This window comes from Triticum dicoccoides, chromosome 2A (genome assembly GCF_002162155.2).
Source record: "Triticum dicoccoides isolate Atlit2015 ecotype Zavitan chromosome 2A, WEW_v2.0, whole genome shotgun sequence".
Classification (NCBI taxonomy): domain Eukaryota; kingdom Viridiplantae; phylum Streptophyta; class Magnoliopsida; order Poales; family Poaceae; genus Triticum; species Triticum dicoccoides.
In genome coordinates, this window is record NC_041382.1 from 751,032,152 (window position 1) to 751,047,069 (window position 14,918).

Consider the following 14,918-nt stretch of genomic DNA (forward strand, 5'->3'; position numbering starts at 1 on the left):
GGATGAATCTGTGAACTACTCAAAGCACATGATTAGTCCGCAAACATGTTGTCATCAATCACCAAAACTACCTTGAGAGAGATATGCCTCAACAATGGTGCTTGGGGGGAAGTTTCTCTTCTTGATTCAAGGAGGTTTGGGCTCATATTTGCACAAAAGAGGGCATTTTTGGCGAGAGAGGCGTTTGTAAATCCTGAAGGTCTATTGAATTCAAAAATTTAGGTGGAGCGGCAAATATGTTAAATCTAAAAGAACAATTTTTAGTGAGTTAGAACATGATTTGGGCCGTCAACTATCTCATTGGGGATTGACGAGTTCTGTGCGCAAGCTTTGAACCGACTCATGTCAGTGCCTGCATTGGCGGTGCTTTTGGGTGTCGTTTTTCCCTTTGGAGGGATTGCGGCTCTTTGGGTAAAATCCTAAGCTTTGGATAGTTTTCAGAGCGGGCGATAGCGGTGTCTTGATCGTCTCCCCCTTAGAGGCGTTGCTTGGGAGAGCTAGTTTGCTTGTTGCGCGCGGTTTCTCCTTCGTCGGGTTTTGGAGGATGTCGGGGCAGTGGCCCTGGGAGGTTGATGTGCGCCGAGGCTATGGCCTCAGGCAAAGATGTGGGGAGACGACTCCATGAGGCGGGGCAACGACTCAACCTTCGCTTGGTGGCACCCTTCCTCACTTGGGTTGTAGGTTTTTCGGTTCGGTCGACACACTGAGTTTGATTTTATGTCCAGGCGATGGCTCTAGATGTGTTGGTGTAGCGGTCATGTCTGCGGGTGGTTGCCCTGTGCAGCTTGGGCTGGGGTGGTTAGGTCGTGCGGTGTTGCAGCTTGAGGGCGGCAACATGTCGGGGTGGTAGCCTCGGAATACAGTTTTGGTTAACTACGCATGACGTGATAGAGTGGATTGAAGTCGGGGTAGTAGCCCCGAGAGTTCAGCAACATTGATTGTGTCGACCTCATGTCACGTGGGCAGCGCGGTTGCTCTCGACATTGGTCGCCGGCATGTCAAACGTTGCATTGGCACAAAGTCTTGTGGAGGGCTTGCATCCTCACCGCTGCAGGGGTGTCTCGTGTATGCTCTTTGACAGTGGTGGAAGGCCGACTAGTTTGATGAAGTGGGTCACCGTTGGTTTGATTGTTATTGGTTGGCGTGTCTCTGCGATGTCTTGTCCTGCTGTTGATGAGAGTGGGTGTGGCCCTATTGTGTCGGTGTTTTGGTGGACTTTCACCTTGTGCCGAGAGCGGGTGCGGCCATGCGAGTCTTTGCTCGAGTAGGTTTGGCCATGTTTGTATCGGTTTTTGCCAAAAAAATTGTATTTACTGTGCAATAATTTTCTTCTTAGTTATTTAAAATGACAGAGTTGTTGCCTTGTGTTTAAAAATTGGTCTTACAGCGTGAGCGATGTGCCTTTTACTTCCCGTGGACAAACGCGCGGACAGGATGTAGTACAAGCTTGTCGCATGAGCCGGCGCCAAAAGTTCACAAGTACGTACAGCTAGCTGCGCGTTGATTTAGCAAGAACATGCTTATCTTATCTTCACCTGCTCAATAAATAAATAAAAGCGATCACGATCCACCAGCACAAACGGATGCACGAGGCACAAACGGATGCACGAGGCTAGCCAGGGAATGCAATGCATGGAAGCTTCGTGGATCCGAGCATGGCGCTTGGGGGAAGTTTCTCTTCTCGATTTAGGGAGGTTTGGGCTCATATTTGGGCAAAAGAGGGCATTTTTGGCGAGAGGGGCGTTTGTAAATCCTGAAATTTTATTGAATTCGGAAACTTACGCGGAGCGGTAAATACATGAAATCTAAAGAAAAACAGTTTTTAGTATGATTTGGGCCGTCATGCCGTTGTGCTTTGGTGGTCAACGATGGACACATGGTGCTGCAGCAATGGTTCCGATGATTCGCGCATCCCAGGTGGCCCAAAAACGTTGGCCTTTATCTCTTTGGGGATTCATGAGTTTTGTGTGCAAGCTTTGAACCGACTCATGTCAGTGCCTGCATTGGCGGTGCTTTTGGGTGTCGTTTTTCCCTTTGGAGGCATTGCAGCTTTTTGGGTGAAAACCTAAAAGCTCTGGATAGTTTTCAGAGCGGGCGACGGTGGTGTCTTCATCGTCTCCCCCTTAGAGGCGTTGCTTGGGAGAGCTAGTTTGCTTGTTGCGCGCGGTTTCTCCTTCGTCGGGTTTTGGAGGATGTCGGGGCAGTGGCCCTGGGAGGTTGATGTGCGCCGAGGGTATGGCCTCGGGCAAAGATGTGGGGAGACGACTCCATGAGGTGGGGCAATGACTCAACCTTCACTTGATGGCACCCTTCCTCACTTGGGTGGTAGGTTTTTCGATTCGGTCGACACACTGAGTTTGACTTTATGTTCGGGCGATGGCTCCAGATGTGGTGGTGTAGCGGTCATGTCTGCGGGTGGTTGCCCTGAGCGGCTTGGGCTGGGGTGGTTAGGTCGTGCGGCGTTGCAGCTTGAGGGCGCGTGGCGGCATGTCGGGGTGGTGATCCCGGAAGACGGTGTTGGTGAACCACGCAAGACGTGACAGAGTGAATGGAAGTCGGGGTAGTAGCCTCGAGAGTTCAGCAACATCGGTTGTGTCGACCTCATGTCACGTGGGCAGCGCGGTTGCTCTCAACATTGGTCGTCGGCATGTCAAATGTCGCATTTGGCGCAGAGTCCTATGGAAGGCTTGCATCCTCACCGCTGCAGGGGTGTCTCATGTCTGCTCTTTGATGGTGGTGGAAGGCCGACTAGTTTGATGAAGTGGGTCACCGTTGGTTTGATTGTTATTGGTTGGCGTGTTTATGCGATGTTTTGTCCTGCCGTTGATGAGAGTGGGTGTGGCCCTACCAAGTCATGTTTTGAGTGGGCTTTCGCCCTGTGGTGAGAGCAGGTGCGGCCATGCGGAGTCTTTGCTGGAGTTGGTTTGGCCATATTTGTATCGGTTTCTGCCAAATTTTTTGTATTCACTGTGCAATAATTTTCTTATTAGTTATTTAAAATGACAGAGCTGTTACCTTGTGTTTTAAAAAATGGTCTTACAGCGTGAGCGATGTGTCTTTTACTGCCCGTGGACAAACGCCGGACGTACAAGCTTGTCGCATGAGCCGGCGCCAAAAGTTCACAAGCACGTACAGCTAGCTGCGCGTTGATCTAGCATGGTGGAAGCTTCGTGGATCCGAGCTGCGTTTTGAACCGAGTTCTCTCTCTCCCCCGCCCCCAACGATTTTGATCAAACGCCTCTCCCCGCTTCCAAGATGGCGCCGCATCGTACGCACGCGCGCGCGCGCCCACGTTCCAGGCGGCCGGCGACGACGGCGCTCGCATCCCGGTCCTGCTCGCCGCCGCCGCCGCAGCCGGCGTACACCCCGGGCGCGCGCTCGCCTCCGTCCCGGTGCGGCATCATGCCGGGAGGAGGCCCCTTCTTCCCGGGCTTCGGCGTGGGCGACGAGCGCTGCAGCCGGCCGTATGGCGGGCACCACGAGGAGTGCACATCGCAGGATCACACTCCGTCGGCCCCTCCGCCGTCGCCGGATTACGCTGCGTCGGGCCCTCCGCCGTCGCCCGACTGCACTCCCTCGTGCCCTCCGCCGTCGCCGGATTACACTTCGCCGGGCCCTCCGCCGTCGCCGGATTACGCTGCCTCGGGCCCTCCGCCGTCGCCCGATCACCCTCCCTCGTGCCCTCCGCCGTCGCCGGATTACACTTGGTCGGACCCTGCTGCTCGGTTCGCTTCCCCGGCGACGCCTTCGCCGCGCCCCGCGTCCCCAGACCCAGAGTACACGCCGTCAGAGCACGCCGCTGCATCACCTTACTACACTTGGTCGACTCCTCCTCGGCAAGCTTCTTCTCCGGATTACACGCCCACTACGCCGTCTCCGCCGCCCTGGTGCTGCTGTCCGGCGCCAAGTTGTGCGCGCCGGCGCCGCCGTATCACACACCGCCGCCTCCTTCCGGCGGCGCCGCGTCGCCGGACTACACGCCCAGCATGCTGCCTCTGTTGCCCATGATGCGAGATTGTTCCCTGCTATTGCTTCCTGTTTTTCATGGCCGGAGCCCTTTGTTTCTGATGGATGCAAATTGTAATTGCCTACGTGATTTGAAGAAAGTCACCCTGGCACTGTAAAGGCAATAGGGATGCATAATAATGTAGTAGCACAAATAAATCTGTGTGACTTGCACACAAAATTCAAGTGAACATCTATCAAAAAATCCAACTGAACAAAAGATAAGATGAACCCTTTCCGTGTAAAGCAAGCGGCATTGCGGAAATGATACTCATATACATTAAAAAATTCACAATTATTAATATAGACCTTTATTTGGTTGTGCACATAGCCAACTGAAAGTTTTAACACACACGCACAACATTCTTCTCGGTTTCATCAGAATATTTCTGCGCACATAGCAAGCCTGAGAAGGAAGCTCACCTTCTCTTGGAAAATGCATACTTTGTTCGATTGTTCCTTATCAACTTCTTTCACATATTGCAGCATTTGCTTGGTTTCATTTGGCAAGCATTGTGTTTCAACCAAAGTAACTGCTTTCCCGCATACTGGTACTTTCACCAAGTATCCATCGGTGGCCTCCAGATTGCATAACTTTTTATCTAAAAATTGTCTTCACGATAACCACACAGCGCCCTAGAATCCCAACAGCAGTACAGCACTGACCCTTCTCGCTCTGTTCATCTTCCCTTTGATAGCTCTAGCTGGAGCAGAAAAAAGAAAAAACATAGACAATGAATTAAGGTAAATATTTTTTACCGAAGAGATCAAGGCATCTGCAATGTACTTTCACAGTCAGCAGTTCCAGGGAGAAGCACAAAACATGCTTAATAGCCCTGAAGTAAAATCAGATTACTAACTGAAGTGCACTAGCGCAGGAAACTGCTTTTAGATGAGAACACAGTTCAATTCTGTTTACCAGTCTGCAGCCCATGAATACAGCACAATTACACTCCTAAAAAAATAGCGCTACTGTTGAGAGAGCCGGTACTGAAAGTAACCAGGATTTCATTGGTGACAATTGCCAAGTACTTTGCCACAAACTTGGATACTCTGAATAGGCCTGAATATGTGATGTGTAACACATATCCAAACTTTCCAGACCAGAGTTACGCTTTCTTCATCACAAAAAAAGGGGGAAACTCATATGACCCTCAGACCTCAGGCTTGTTATTTTAATTTTGGACGTGGCATCATCAAACAGCAGCAATAACAGAAGGGATGAATTATCTGCATTTTCAGTAAAGGCTGGTGGCGGCAATATCATTGTGTCAGCTACTCCCTCTGTTCCAAAATAGATGACCCAACTTTGTACTAAAGTTAGTACAAAGTTGAGTCATCTATTTTGGAACGGAGGGAGTATGAGTGAATACCACCTTGTTTTTCAGTACGAAGTTTCAAGTATACTGTATCAATGGTCAGCCGAAATTCTCAGAAGGCTGGTACTTTACCCGAAGCAATTTTATGTGCTCCCTTAATTTCTCTTTCCCTGAGAAGGGAGATACAATTGACAAAATCGTCGAAACATCAAGTGACAGCTGTTTTTGCATCAAGTTTAGCCAGATAAGTTGCAGCCTCTACAACTGCACCTTTTTCCAGCAACACCCTGACCGCTTGATTTAGGGACTAATGTTTTGATCCTGTCCCTTCAAAAACAATGGACGGCCCACATTTTCCTGAAATCTAGTAGCATACAAGATCTCTCGTCAGCGAGACTCATGTGCCAAGCAATTTTGTTTCCCTTTGATTGCTCATAACTGGAAGAGCTTCAAGTTTTTTGGCTCCAGAACACTGTCAAAATTCCTCCTGCTGGTGTGGAGCCTTTTCAGAACATGGTCTAGAGCACTATGCGATACCTCGGTGTAGCCTATGGCATGTCTTCTCACTTCCAGTAAATCTTTGGCACTTCTTGATGTCTACGCACCACTGAGAACAAACATCGGTGGCTCAGGCAAACAGCGTCTGAAACTTTACTCTTCTCTTGATGCTGCCAGATCTTTCATACCCAATGCCTATCTTACTATGCACCAGCTTGACAGCTAGATCAGTATTCCCCGCTTTCCTGAGTGCGTTGATCATCATTGTTCGAACCCTGCCAGGTATCTCACGGCCCTTTCCCACGATGCCATCTGCCAATTTGCAGGCCTGCTTGAATCTCCCGGCCCTGCACAGAGCATTGATCATGTCCTCGTGTGCCGTCTCAGGAATCACACCCATTGGAGCCAGTTCATCCAATATCCTGCATGCTCGGCTGTATTTGCCAGAAAGACATAGCCCGTTGGCAAGGGCCCTGAAAGCTGCAGCTGTGGGAGTGATCCCCTTGTCGATCATCGCATCCCACAACTTCAGCGCCTCCTCATTTTTGTGTTCCTTGAACAAACCATCGATCAGTATGGTATACGTGTAAACAGTCTGATCGCAGCCATCATCTTCCATTCTCTTGTACAAGGCACAAGCATCATCCGTCCTTCCTGCTTTAGCTAACCCATCAATCAGCACGTTGTAGCAATATGAGTCCGGCACAAAACCTTTAACTTTCATCTCCTTGAAGAGCTCCTGTGCTTGGTCGACCATTCCAGCTTTCCCAAAGCCATCAATCAGGCTTGTATAGAAGATAGGGTTCACTGCAATACCTTTCTCCTCACAGCTCCTGAAACATGAAATGGCCTCATCCAGCCTCCCGAACCGGCACAAGCAGTTAACAATCACTCCATACGTGACGGCGTCGAGCTCAAGCCCGATACTCTTCATCCTCTCAAAGAGTGACATTGCCTCGGTCTCCCTCCCAAATTTGCCCATTGAATCAATGAGCGAAGTGTACATTGCTGCTTTGGCTGGGCAACCACGCTTGAGCATTCTCTCAAACACGGCCATTCCCTCAAACGGCTTCCCGTCCTTGCAGAGCGCGCCGATCACCAGCACATACGCATGCTGCGGAATGTCCTTCCCCATTCCCCTCTCTTCCATCTCTTGGAACAACGCTACACACTGTGAAAACGTGCCCTCGCTGTAATGGCACTGCATCAGCGTGAGGTACGTTATCTTGTCGGGGGAGAGCTCCGCCTGATCCCTCATGTGATCGAGCCGTGCCATCGCATCCTGCATCCTCCCGGCGCGGCAGTACCCCTTGATGAGAATGTTGTAGGAGACCACGTCAGGGCGAACCGGGTCTTCCGTGGACATTGCGTCGAACACGTTGACGGCGGTGTCAAGGAGGCCCGCGTTGACGAGGCCGTCGAGGAGGCAGTTGTAGGTGACCCTGGAGGGCTCGACGCCGGCGAGGCGCATGCAGTTCCACGCCCACAGCAGCTCGTCGGCGAGGCCGAGGGCCGCGAGGCTGCGGACGAGCGACGCGGCCGACGGCGGCGTGAGGTGCCCCAGCAGGCCGTCCCCGTCCCCGCGGGCGCGCAGCTCGGCGACGAGCCGCCGCGCGTGGCCGGCGGCGTCTGGGGCGGCCTCCCTGGCGCGCGCGAAGGAGTGGAGCAGCGAGACGTAGCAGCCGAGGAGGTGCTGCGGGTGGGCGGCGAGGTCGTCGGCGCCGCCGGGCAGGGCGCGGAAGAAGCGGAGCGACGGGAGCGGGTGCGGGAGCAGCTGCGGGGAGCGCAGCGCGGCGGCGACGAAGGCCGGGGAGAGGCGCAGGAGGAAGGTGCGGCAGAAGGCGCGCAGGTCGGCGGCGAGCGTGGCCGGCGGCGCGCGCAGGACCAGGGAGACGACGCGCGGCAGCCACGGCGACGGGGTGGGCGTCGCGGCCGAGGCGGCCGTGTACGGGCTCGGGTCGGCGAGGTCCGTGTACGGCTCGATCCACTCCGGCGGAGGGTGGCCGGCGCCGTGGGGGGCCGACGGCCGCCGGCCGCGCGGGACGCTGCAGAACCTACGCATCTCGCGGGGTGAGGAGCGGCAGAGGTGTTGGACGAAAGGGCGTTCTTCAGGCTGGCTGGTTCTGTTGTGCCACTGCCTGCGTGTGTATACATAGCACTGCTCTGCTTTTGTCACGCTCACTTCTTCTGACAGAATTTCTCAACGGAAGGGAAAAAACTCTGCTGCTGGATCGATAAAAAAAAGTTTCTAAGATTCATGGGTAATATGGGACAACAAGTACTAATATTTAGACGTATTTCAATGCTCGATACACCTGTTTGAACAACAAGTGATATGGGACGAAGAGAGTACGTTCTGAGATTCGAATGATCCAGAAAAAAAGTATGCCCGCGGCTTGAGTGCAATCGACAAAAAAAAATGGCAATGAAGCATCATCTACTACTCCCTCCGTTCCTAAATATAAGTCTTTTAGACATTTTAAATGGACTACAACATACGGATGTATGTAGACATATTTTAGAGTGTAGATTCACTTATTTTGCTTTGTATGTAGTCACTTGTTGGAATCTTTAGAAAGACTTATATTTAGGAACGGAGGAAGTATGGGAGTGTTACAGATGGTCATCCGGCGCGATGATGCAATCGTGAAGCTACACTACTGATTACTCAAGTCTGAACTCCTTGTATGCCGACATTGCCGAGAGAGTTGTGTTGTGAAACTCTTCGCACACAGTGTATTGCCGGCCTCGATGGGCTTATATGGTTACAACGGAAGTAGAGAGGGGGGAGGAGAGTACAAACTGCAGTCCCTGCATGAGAGGACGCACAAGGCGCATGACCTGGACTAGGTAGCGCACGACCTGCACTAGGTTGTTGGAGACGTGCGGGAGTGGGAGATGAGGCCGTTAGCCACCCAAGGGACGACCTGAAGATGCTGTCGAACACCCCCCCGCAGTCGCAACGTGGGGTTCGCCGACGTTAAGACTGGTACGAAAATCATCGAAGAGACGCGTCGGGAGCCCTTTGGTGAAGATGTCGGCAAACTGTGAGCTCGTGGGCACGTGGAGAACGCGAAGTTCGCCAAGGGCAACGCGTTCGCGGACGAAGTGCAGGTCGATCTCAATGTGCTTCGTCCGTTGGTGTTGTACGGGATTGCTCGACATGTAGACGGTGCTGACATTGTCGCAGTAGACAACCGTGACACGAGATGGAGGTTGGTGGAGCTCACCGAGGAGTTGCCGCAGCCAGACGGTCTCGGCGACCGCATTGGCAACAGCACGGTACTCGGCCTCGGCGGTAGAGCAGGAGACGGTGTTCTGCCGCTTGGACGACCAGGTGAGGAGGTTGCCGCCGAGGAAGACGCAGTACCCCGATGTGGATTTGCGCGTGTCGGGGCAGCCGGCCCAATCCGCATCGGAGTAAGCGACAAGGTCGGTGGCGGGGTCGCGGTGGATCCGAAGCCCGAGGTGTGTCGTGCCACGTAGATACCGAAGAATCCTCTTGACAAGCTGGTAATGGCAATCCCGCGGCGCGTGCATGAACAAGCAACACTGCTGGACGGCATAGGAGAGGTCGGGGCGCGTCAAGGTGAGGTACTGCAGCGCCCCGGCCAAGCTGCGGTAGAGCGACGGGTCGTGGAAGAGCGGGCCGTCGTCGATGGAGAGCTTGGCGAGGGTGTCGACGGGCGTGGAGAGCGGTTTGCAGTTCAGCATACCAGCCCGATCAAGTATCTCCAAGGCGTACTACTCCTGAGAAAGGAAGAGGCCGCGGGTGGTGGTGGTGACGTTGACCCCGAGGAAGTGATGAAGGGCGCCGAGGTCGGTCATCAAAAACTCGCGGTGGAGGGCCCGGATGATGGAGCGGAGCAGGTCGGTGGAGCTTGCCGTGAGGATGATGTCGTCCACGTACAATAGAAGGTAGGCGAGGTGGTCACCACGGCGAAGAATGAACAAGGACGAGTCCGCTCGCGACGCGACGAAGCCAAGCGTGCACAGGTAGCTGGTGAAGCGAGTGAACCACGCACGGGGCGCCTGCTTGAGACCGTATAGGGAACGGTTCAGCCGGCAGACGTGGGTAGGCGAGGTGGCGTCGACGAAGCCGGACGGCTGGGTGCTGTAGACCGTCTCGGCGAGGTGCCCATGAAGAAACGCGTTCTTGACGTCGAGTTGATGAATAGGCCAACCCCGCCCAGCGGCCAGACTGAGGACGGTCCGGATGGTCGCCAGCTTGACGACGGGGCTGAACGTCTCATCGTAGTCCACGCCAGCCTGCTGTGTGAAGCCGCGAAGCACCCAACGCGCCTTGTACCGGGCGAGAGAGCCGTCAGGATGGAACTTGTGCCGGAAAATCCACTTCCCTGTGACAATATTGGCACCTGCAGGACGCGACACCAAACTCCAAGTGTTATTCTGCATCAGTGCGTTATATTCGTCGAGCGTAGCGTTGTACCAGTTTGGGTCCCGGAGGGCAACGCGATATGAGGAAGGGATGGGGCTAATGGTGGAGGAGGTAGACATGGAAGCAGCAAGAGCTTTAGGTTGAGCAAATCCTGTTTTCGCCCGCGTACGCATGCGATGTAGATTAGTGGGTGGAGGCACAGGCACGGCGCGCGGGGGAAGAGTAGTAGCAGCGGGCGAGCGCGCGGGTGTACGTGCATGTGCATGGGAGGGGCTTGGGGAAGGTGCATGCGGGGGCGGGGAGCCAGGGGTACGTGCATGTGCATGGGATGGGGGGGCCGGTGGAGGCGTGGGATGCTGCATGGGAGGGGGCGAGGCGGGTGGAGTGGGGCGCGTCGATTTGGTGGGCAGATCCGCGGGCCCAAGCAGGTGCGGGGGCGAGCGCGTGGATTGGGGGAGAGGATCCCGAGGACCCGGAAGGTGGGAGTGGGGATCGGGGCGAGGGCGATCCCGAGGAGGGCGTGGGCGGGTGCGGATTGGGGGGAGCGGCGACGCGCGGTTCGGGGTAGATTTGCGGCCCGAGATCGTCTGTGGGCGGTCGACGGGAGGGCTGCGGTGTGTCTGGGGTAGGTTGATAGGGAAAAATGGACTCGTCAAAGGTAACGTGACGGGAAATGATAACCTTGCGAGTAGCCAAGTCCAGACATCGATAGCCCTTGTGTTCCAAGGGATACCCAAGGAAAATGCAGCGAGACGAGCGAGGGGCAAGTTTGTGGGGGCTAGTGGTGATGGTGTTAGGGAAACACAGACATCCAAAAATGCGCATGTGGTCATAGGTGGGGTGTTTGCCGAGAAGGCGAAAGTAGGGAGTCTCGGAGGCGATGGCAGTGGAGGGCCGGCGGTTTAGGATGTAGGTTGCGGTGTGGAGGGCCTCGACCCAGAAGGCAGGGGGTAGTGTGGCGTGTATGAGGAGGACGCGAAGAATGTCATTTGTCGTACGTAGGAGGCGCTCGGCTTTTCCATTTTGGGGCGATGTATGAGGGCATGAGAGGCGAAGAGAGGCGCCATAGCGGGAGAAGAGGCCGCGTAGGGAGGTGGTAAGGAATTCGCCGCCGTTATCGCATTGCATACACTGGATGGGAACGTGGAATTGTGTGAGGACGTACGCATGGAAACGATGAATGATATCTACGGTATCAGACTTGTGGCGTAGAGGAAAGGTCCAAGAGTAACGAGAGTAGTCATCTAGGATCACAAGATAATATTGAAAACCGGAAAAACTACAAATGGGAGAGGTCCATAAATCACAGTGTATGAGCTGAAAAGGTGCTGTAGTAAATGACTTGGAAGTGGAAAAAGGCAGCCGGGGCTGCTTGCCTAATTGACATGCCGTACACAGGGTGTTTTGGGACATGTCTTTATTACATGTGGGAAGAAAAAACGAGCTAAAGTGGAGATGGTCTTGTCACTAGGATGCCCCAAGCGCCGATGCCACACATCGCTGCCAACCACCGTGAGAAGAGCTTGCACGCCGGAGTTGGTGAAGAATGGATAGAGGTCCCCATGGCTATTGGACCTCATTATGATCTTGCGTGTGGCTAGGTCCTTCACGGAGAAACCGAACGGGTCAAATTCAATACTGCAGGAGTTGTCAATAGTAAAGCGACGTACGGATATGAGATTTTGGATGACAGTGGGAGAAACAAGCACATCGTTGAGAGAAAAAGAAGCAAGTTTGGTGGAGCCGACGGCCGTCACACGTAAACGAGATCCATTTCCAACTAGTATGCCCGAAGAATAACGCAAAGATGGAGAAAAACACTTAGAGAGGGAGGCGGCCATACCAGTCACGTGGGAAGAGGCTCCAGTGTCGAGGATCCAGTCCTGGTGGCCGCCGGCATGCTGCTGCATCGACAGGTTCTGTAGGGCAGCGTACAACTGGTGGTACTGCTCCCACGTCGGGCCAACGGACGACGGTGCGTGAGTTGTCGGGTAGGCCTGCTGGGGCGGCGGAGGTCGCGGGCCCAGCACGCCGGCAGCGTTCGGCGCGGCCCAGGGCACGCGAGGCTGGGGTGGGCCGGGCAGGAGCGCACCGTACGGGGCGAAGTACCCGTGAAGCTGCGCGTTGGCGGTGGGAGCGGGTGCGGGGGCGCCTCGTCCGGAGGGAGCACCGCCAGGTGAGGTAGAGCCGCGTCCGCGGCCACGTCCGCACCCGCGGCCGCGCCCACGTCCGCCGGTGTCGCGATCGGCGGCGGGAGGGCTGCTGGCGGCCTTGCCCCGGTCGGTGGAGGTGCCTGAGGATCCCGAGGACCCCGAGCCGGAGCCGATGGCGAGGGCGGTGGCGGTGGCCTCCGGGCGCCCGTCAAGACGAGCGCGCTCGTTGGCGGAGATTTCCTCCATCAGCAGCCGGGAGCGCGCCTGCACGAACGTCGGGAAGGGTGTCTGCATGGGGAGCAGGGTGGCCATGATCCGAAACTTGCTGTTGAGGCCGCGGATGAGCTGCAGGGTCAGCGTGCGGTCGGTGATGCGCTCGCCGACGTCGCCGAGGTCCGTGGCGAGGGACTTGAGACGCCGACAGTACTCGGCGATGGAGAGGTCCCCCTGGACGAGGTTGCGGAATTCCGCGCCGAGGATCACCGTGCGGCCGGCCTGGTTGTCGCGGAAGAGAAGATGCAGCTGCTGCCAGATGTCGAAGGCGGTGCTGTCCGGCGCGGCGACCACGTCCAGGAGCTCGTCGGCGACGACGTCGTGGAACCAGAGGACGATGGTTAGGTCGTCGTTGCGCCACACGGCGCTTTGGAGAAGCGGCTCGGCGGCCACGTCGAGATGGTGCTGCACTAGATATTTGCAACAAACGACGTAAAAGATCTGACGCCATTTGGAGTAGTTACCCGATTCGAGCTCGAGCCGGTGATGGAAGAAGCGGTTGATGGAGGGCGGTAGGCCAATCGCAGAGTGGAAGAGCCGACGTCGGGCGCGCCGTGATGAAGGGCCAGCGCGCTGCCGGAGCCGCTGGGCGCGATGTGCGGGACGGGGACGCTCCCCGCCGTGCGGAGAGTAGCCGCAGCGGGCGCCGGAAGTGGTGCGGCCGGCCGGACCGAGGAAGGAGAGGCGCCCTCGGGCACGGCCTGTTTGCCGCGGAGGACGTCGGGAGCGAGACGCGCCGCACGGGACGCGGCCGGCGGAGCAGTGGCAGGTGAAGCCGGCGGAGGAGCGGCGGCCAGAGGGAAGGGGGCGAAGGGGTTGCTTGCCGGAGTGTCGAGGTCGCCGCCGGAGCGCGTTCGACGGAGGAACCGATGCATGGCGGAAGCGAGGGGGTAGGATCGGAGAAGCGTCTGATACCAAGTTGTGTTGTGAAACTCTTCGCACACAGTGTATTGCCGGCCTCGATGGGCTTATATGGTTACAACGGAAGTACAGAGGGGGGAGGAGAGTACAAACTGCAATCCCTGCATGAGAGGACGCACAAGGCGCATGACCTGGACTAGGTAGCGCACGACCTGCACTAGGTTGTTGGAGACGTGCGGGAGTGGGAGATGAGGCCGTTAGCCACCCAAGGGACGACCTGAAGATGCTGTCGAACAGAGAGAGCGTCCATGCATCCTCGATCGGTCCTTCCGTGAGTTATCTGTCGACGACGGAACTGACAGGAAAGAAAATGGCAGCACCCAAAGACGGCGGGGTCAGATGGGCGGGGGGTCGTCCCACTGCAGGACGGCGGTGTCGAGGTTCTGCTCCCGCTTGAGCTTGTCCTTGAGGAACCAGTCGCACACCCGCCCCGCGTTGAGCTCCTCCATCGCCACCCCCTCCTGCTCCGAGATCACCCGCAGCAGGTTCAGCGACGAGATCTGATGAATCCCTCCCAAGAATCATTCATTCATATCAACACATGTTAACCATGATGTTCTTAATAAAATCCATCCAAGTAGAACATGGCTGCAAGGTGCAAACAACTCACGGTGAGGCGGCAGAGGAAGCGCTCGTGGGTGCTGAGCCCGGACATCTCCACCAGCCCGGCCTCCTCCAGGCTCAGGAACGTCCTCTTCTCCTGCTCCTGCTGCTTCTTCTTCTCGCCGCCATCACCGCTCTGCTTCTCTTCCTGGCATCTCGTCCTCACCGCCTCTCGCGCCCTCGCTGCAGTACGCGCTCGCGGTTAGCCACGGCTCACGAGTATCTACTTGCGGGGACGAACGGTACGTGTTTAAGTCGATGCAGAGCAGCGGGTGGTCGACTTACCTGGATTGCAAGGGAAAGCTCGTCGGAGCGACGGCCCGGGCAGCGGGAGCGCCGCCCGCCGCACGGCGTGGGGGGGCTTGCACGCCGCGACCATGTGCTGCTGCTGCATGATAGCTCACGAGGTTCCTGGCGAGCCGGGGGGAGTCGGAAGATGACGACGATGGGTGTCCGGTGCGAGCAGATAACGTTCCACCGGCACGTCCTGATTTCCTACCCCTCTGATTGAGAACGCTCTGGCAGAAAACAACAAATCCTGAACGAGAATGCTTGATCCACAACACAAGGCTAGCAGCCAGCCAGCCGCTGCGGTACAAGATCCAGGCCCATTCAAGGCTATAGCCCGCTAAATGCACAGGAGATGCAACAATCATTTCTTTTTTTCCATTTGCAACAACTTGCCGAACGTCAATACCTACTTTCACGAACTCACAAATCAATCGTACTATTTTAGAACAAATCGGT

General features: G+C 55.8%; 2 protein-coding genes across 4 annotated transcripts; both read right to left on the reverse strand.

Moving 5' to 3' along the window:
• Positions 1-4,276: 4,276 nt before the first annotated feature.
• Positions 4,277-7,884, reverse strand: LOC119356938 (pentatricopeptide repeat-containing protein At1g03560, mitochondrial-like). The gene is made up of 2 exons (XM_037623924.1): positions 5,457-7,884; positions 4,277-4,709 (listed from the first exon to the last, which is right to left on the reverse strand). The coding sequence occupies exon 1, from the start codon at positions 7,882-7,884 to the stop codon at positions 5,953-5,955; it is 1,932 nt and encodes a 643-aa protein (XP_037479821.1). The 3' UTR covers positions 4,277-4,709; positions 5,457-5,952.
• A 539-nt stretch (positions 7,885-8,423) lies between these two features.
• LOC119356939 lies at positions 8,424-14,661 on the reverse strand. Of its 3 annotated transcripts, none has more exons than XR_005172085.1 (4): positions 14,457-14,661; positions 14,179-14,354; positions 13,812-14,068; positions 8,424-8,530 (listed from the first exon to the last, which is right to left on the reverse strand). XR_005172085.1 is itself a non-coding variant. In XM_037623925.1 (3 exons), the coding sequence occupies exons 1-3, from the start codon at positions 14,563-14,565 to the stop codon at positions 13,904-13,906; spliced, it is 450 nt and encodes a 149-aa protein (XP_037479822.1). In that variant the 5' UTR covers positions 14,566-14,660; the 3' UTR covers positions 13,557-13,903. The 3 variants fall into 3 exon arrangements, 1 of the variants encoding a protein (XP_037479822.1); XR_005172084.1 differs by lacking the exon at positions 8,424-8,530 and adding an exon at positions 8,537-8,749 and having other exon boundaries at positions 13,786-14,068; XM_037623925.1 differs by lacking the exon at positions 8,424-8,530 and having other exon boundaries at positions 13,557-14,068; positions 14,457-14,660.
• Positions 14,662-14,918: the final 257 nt, after the last annotated feature.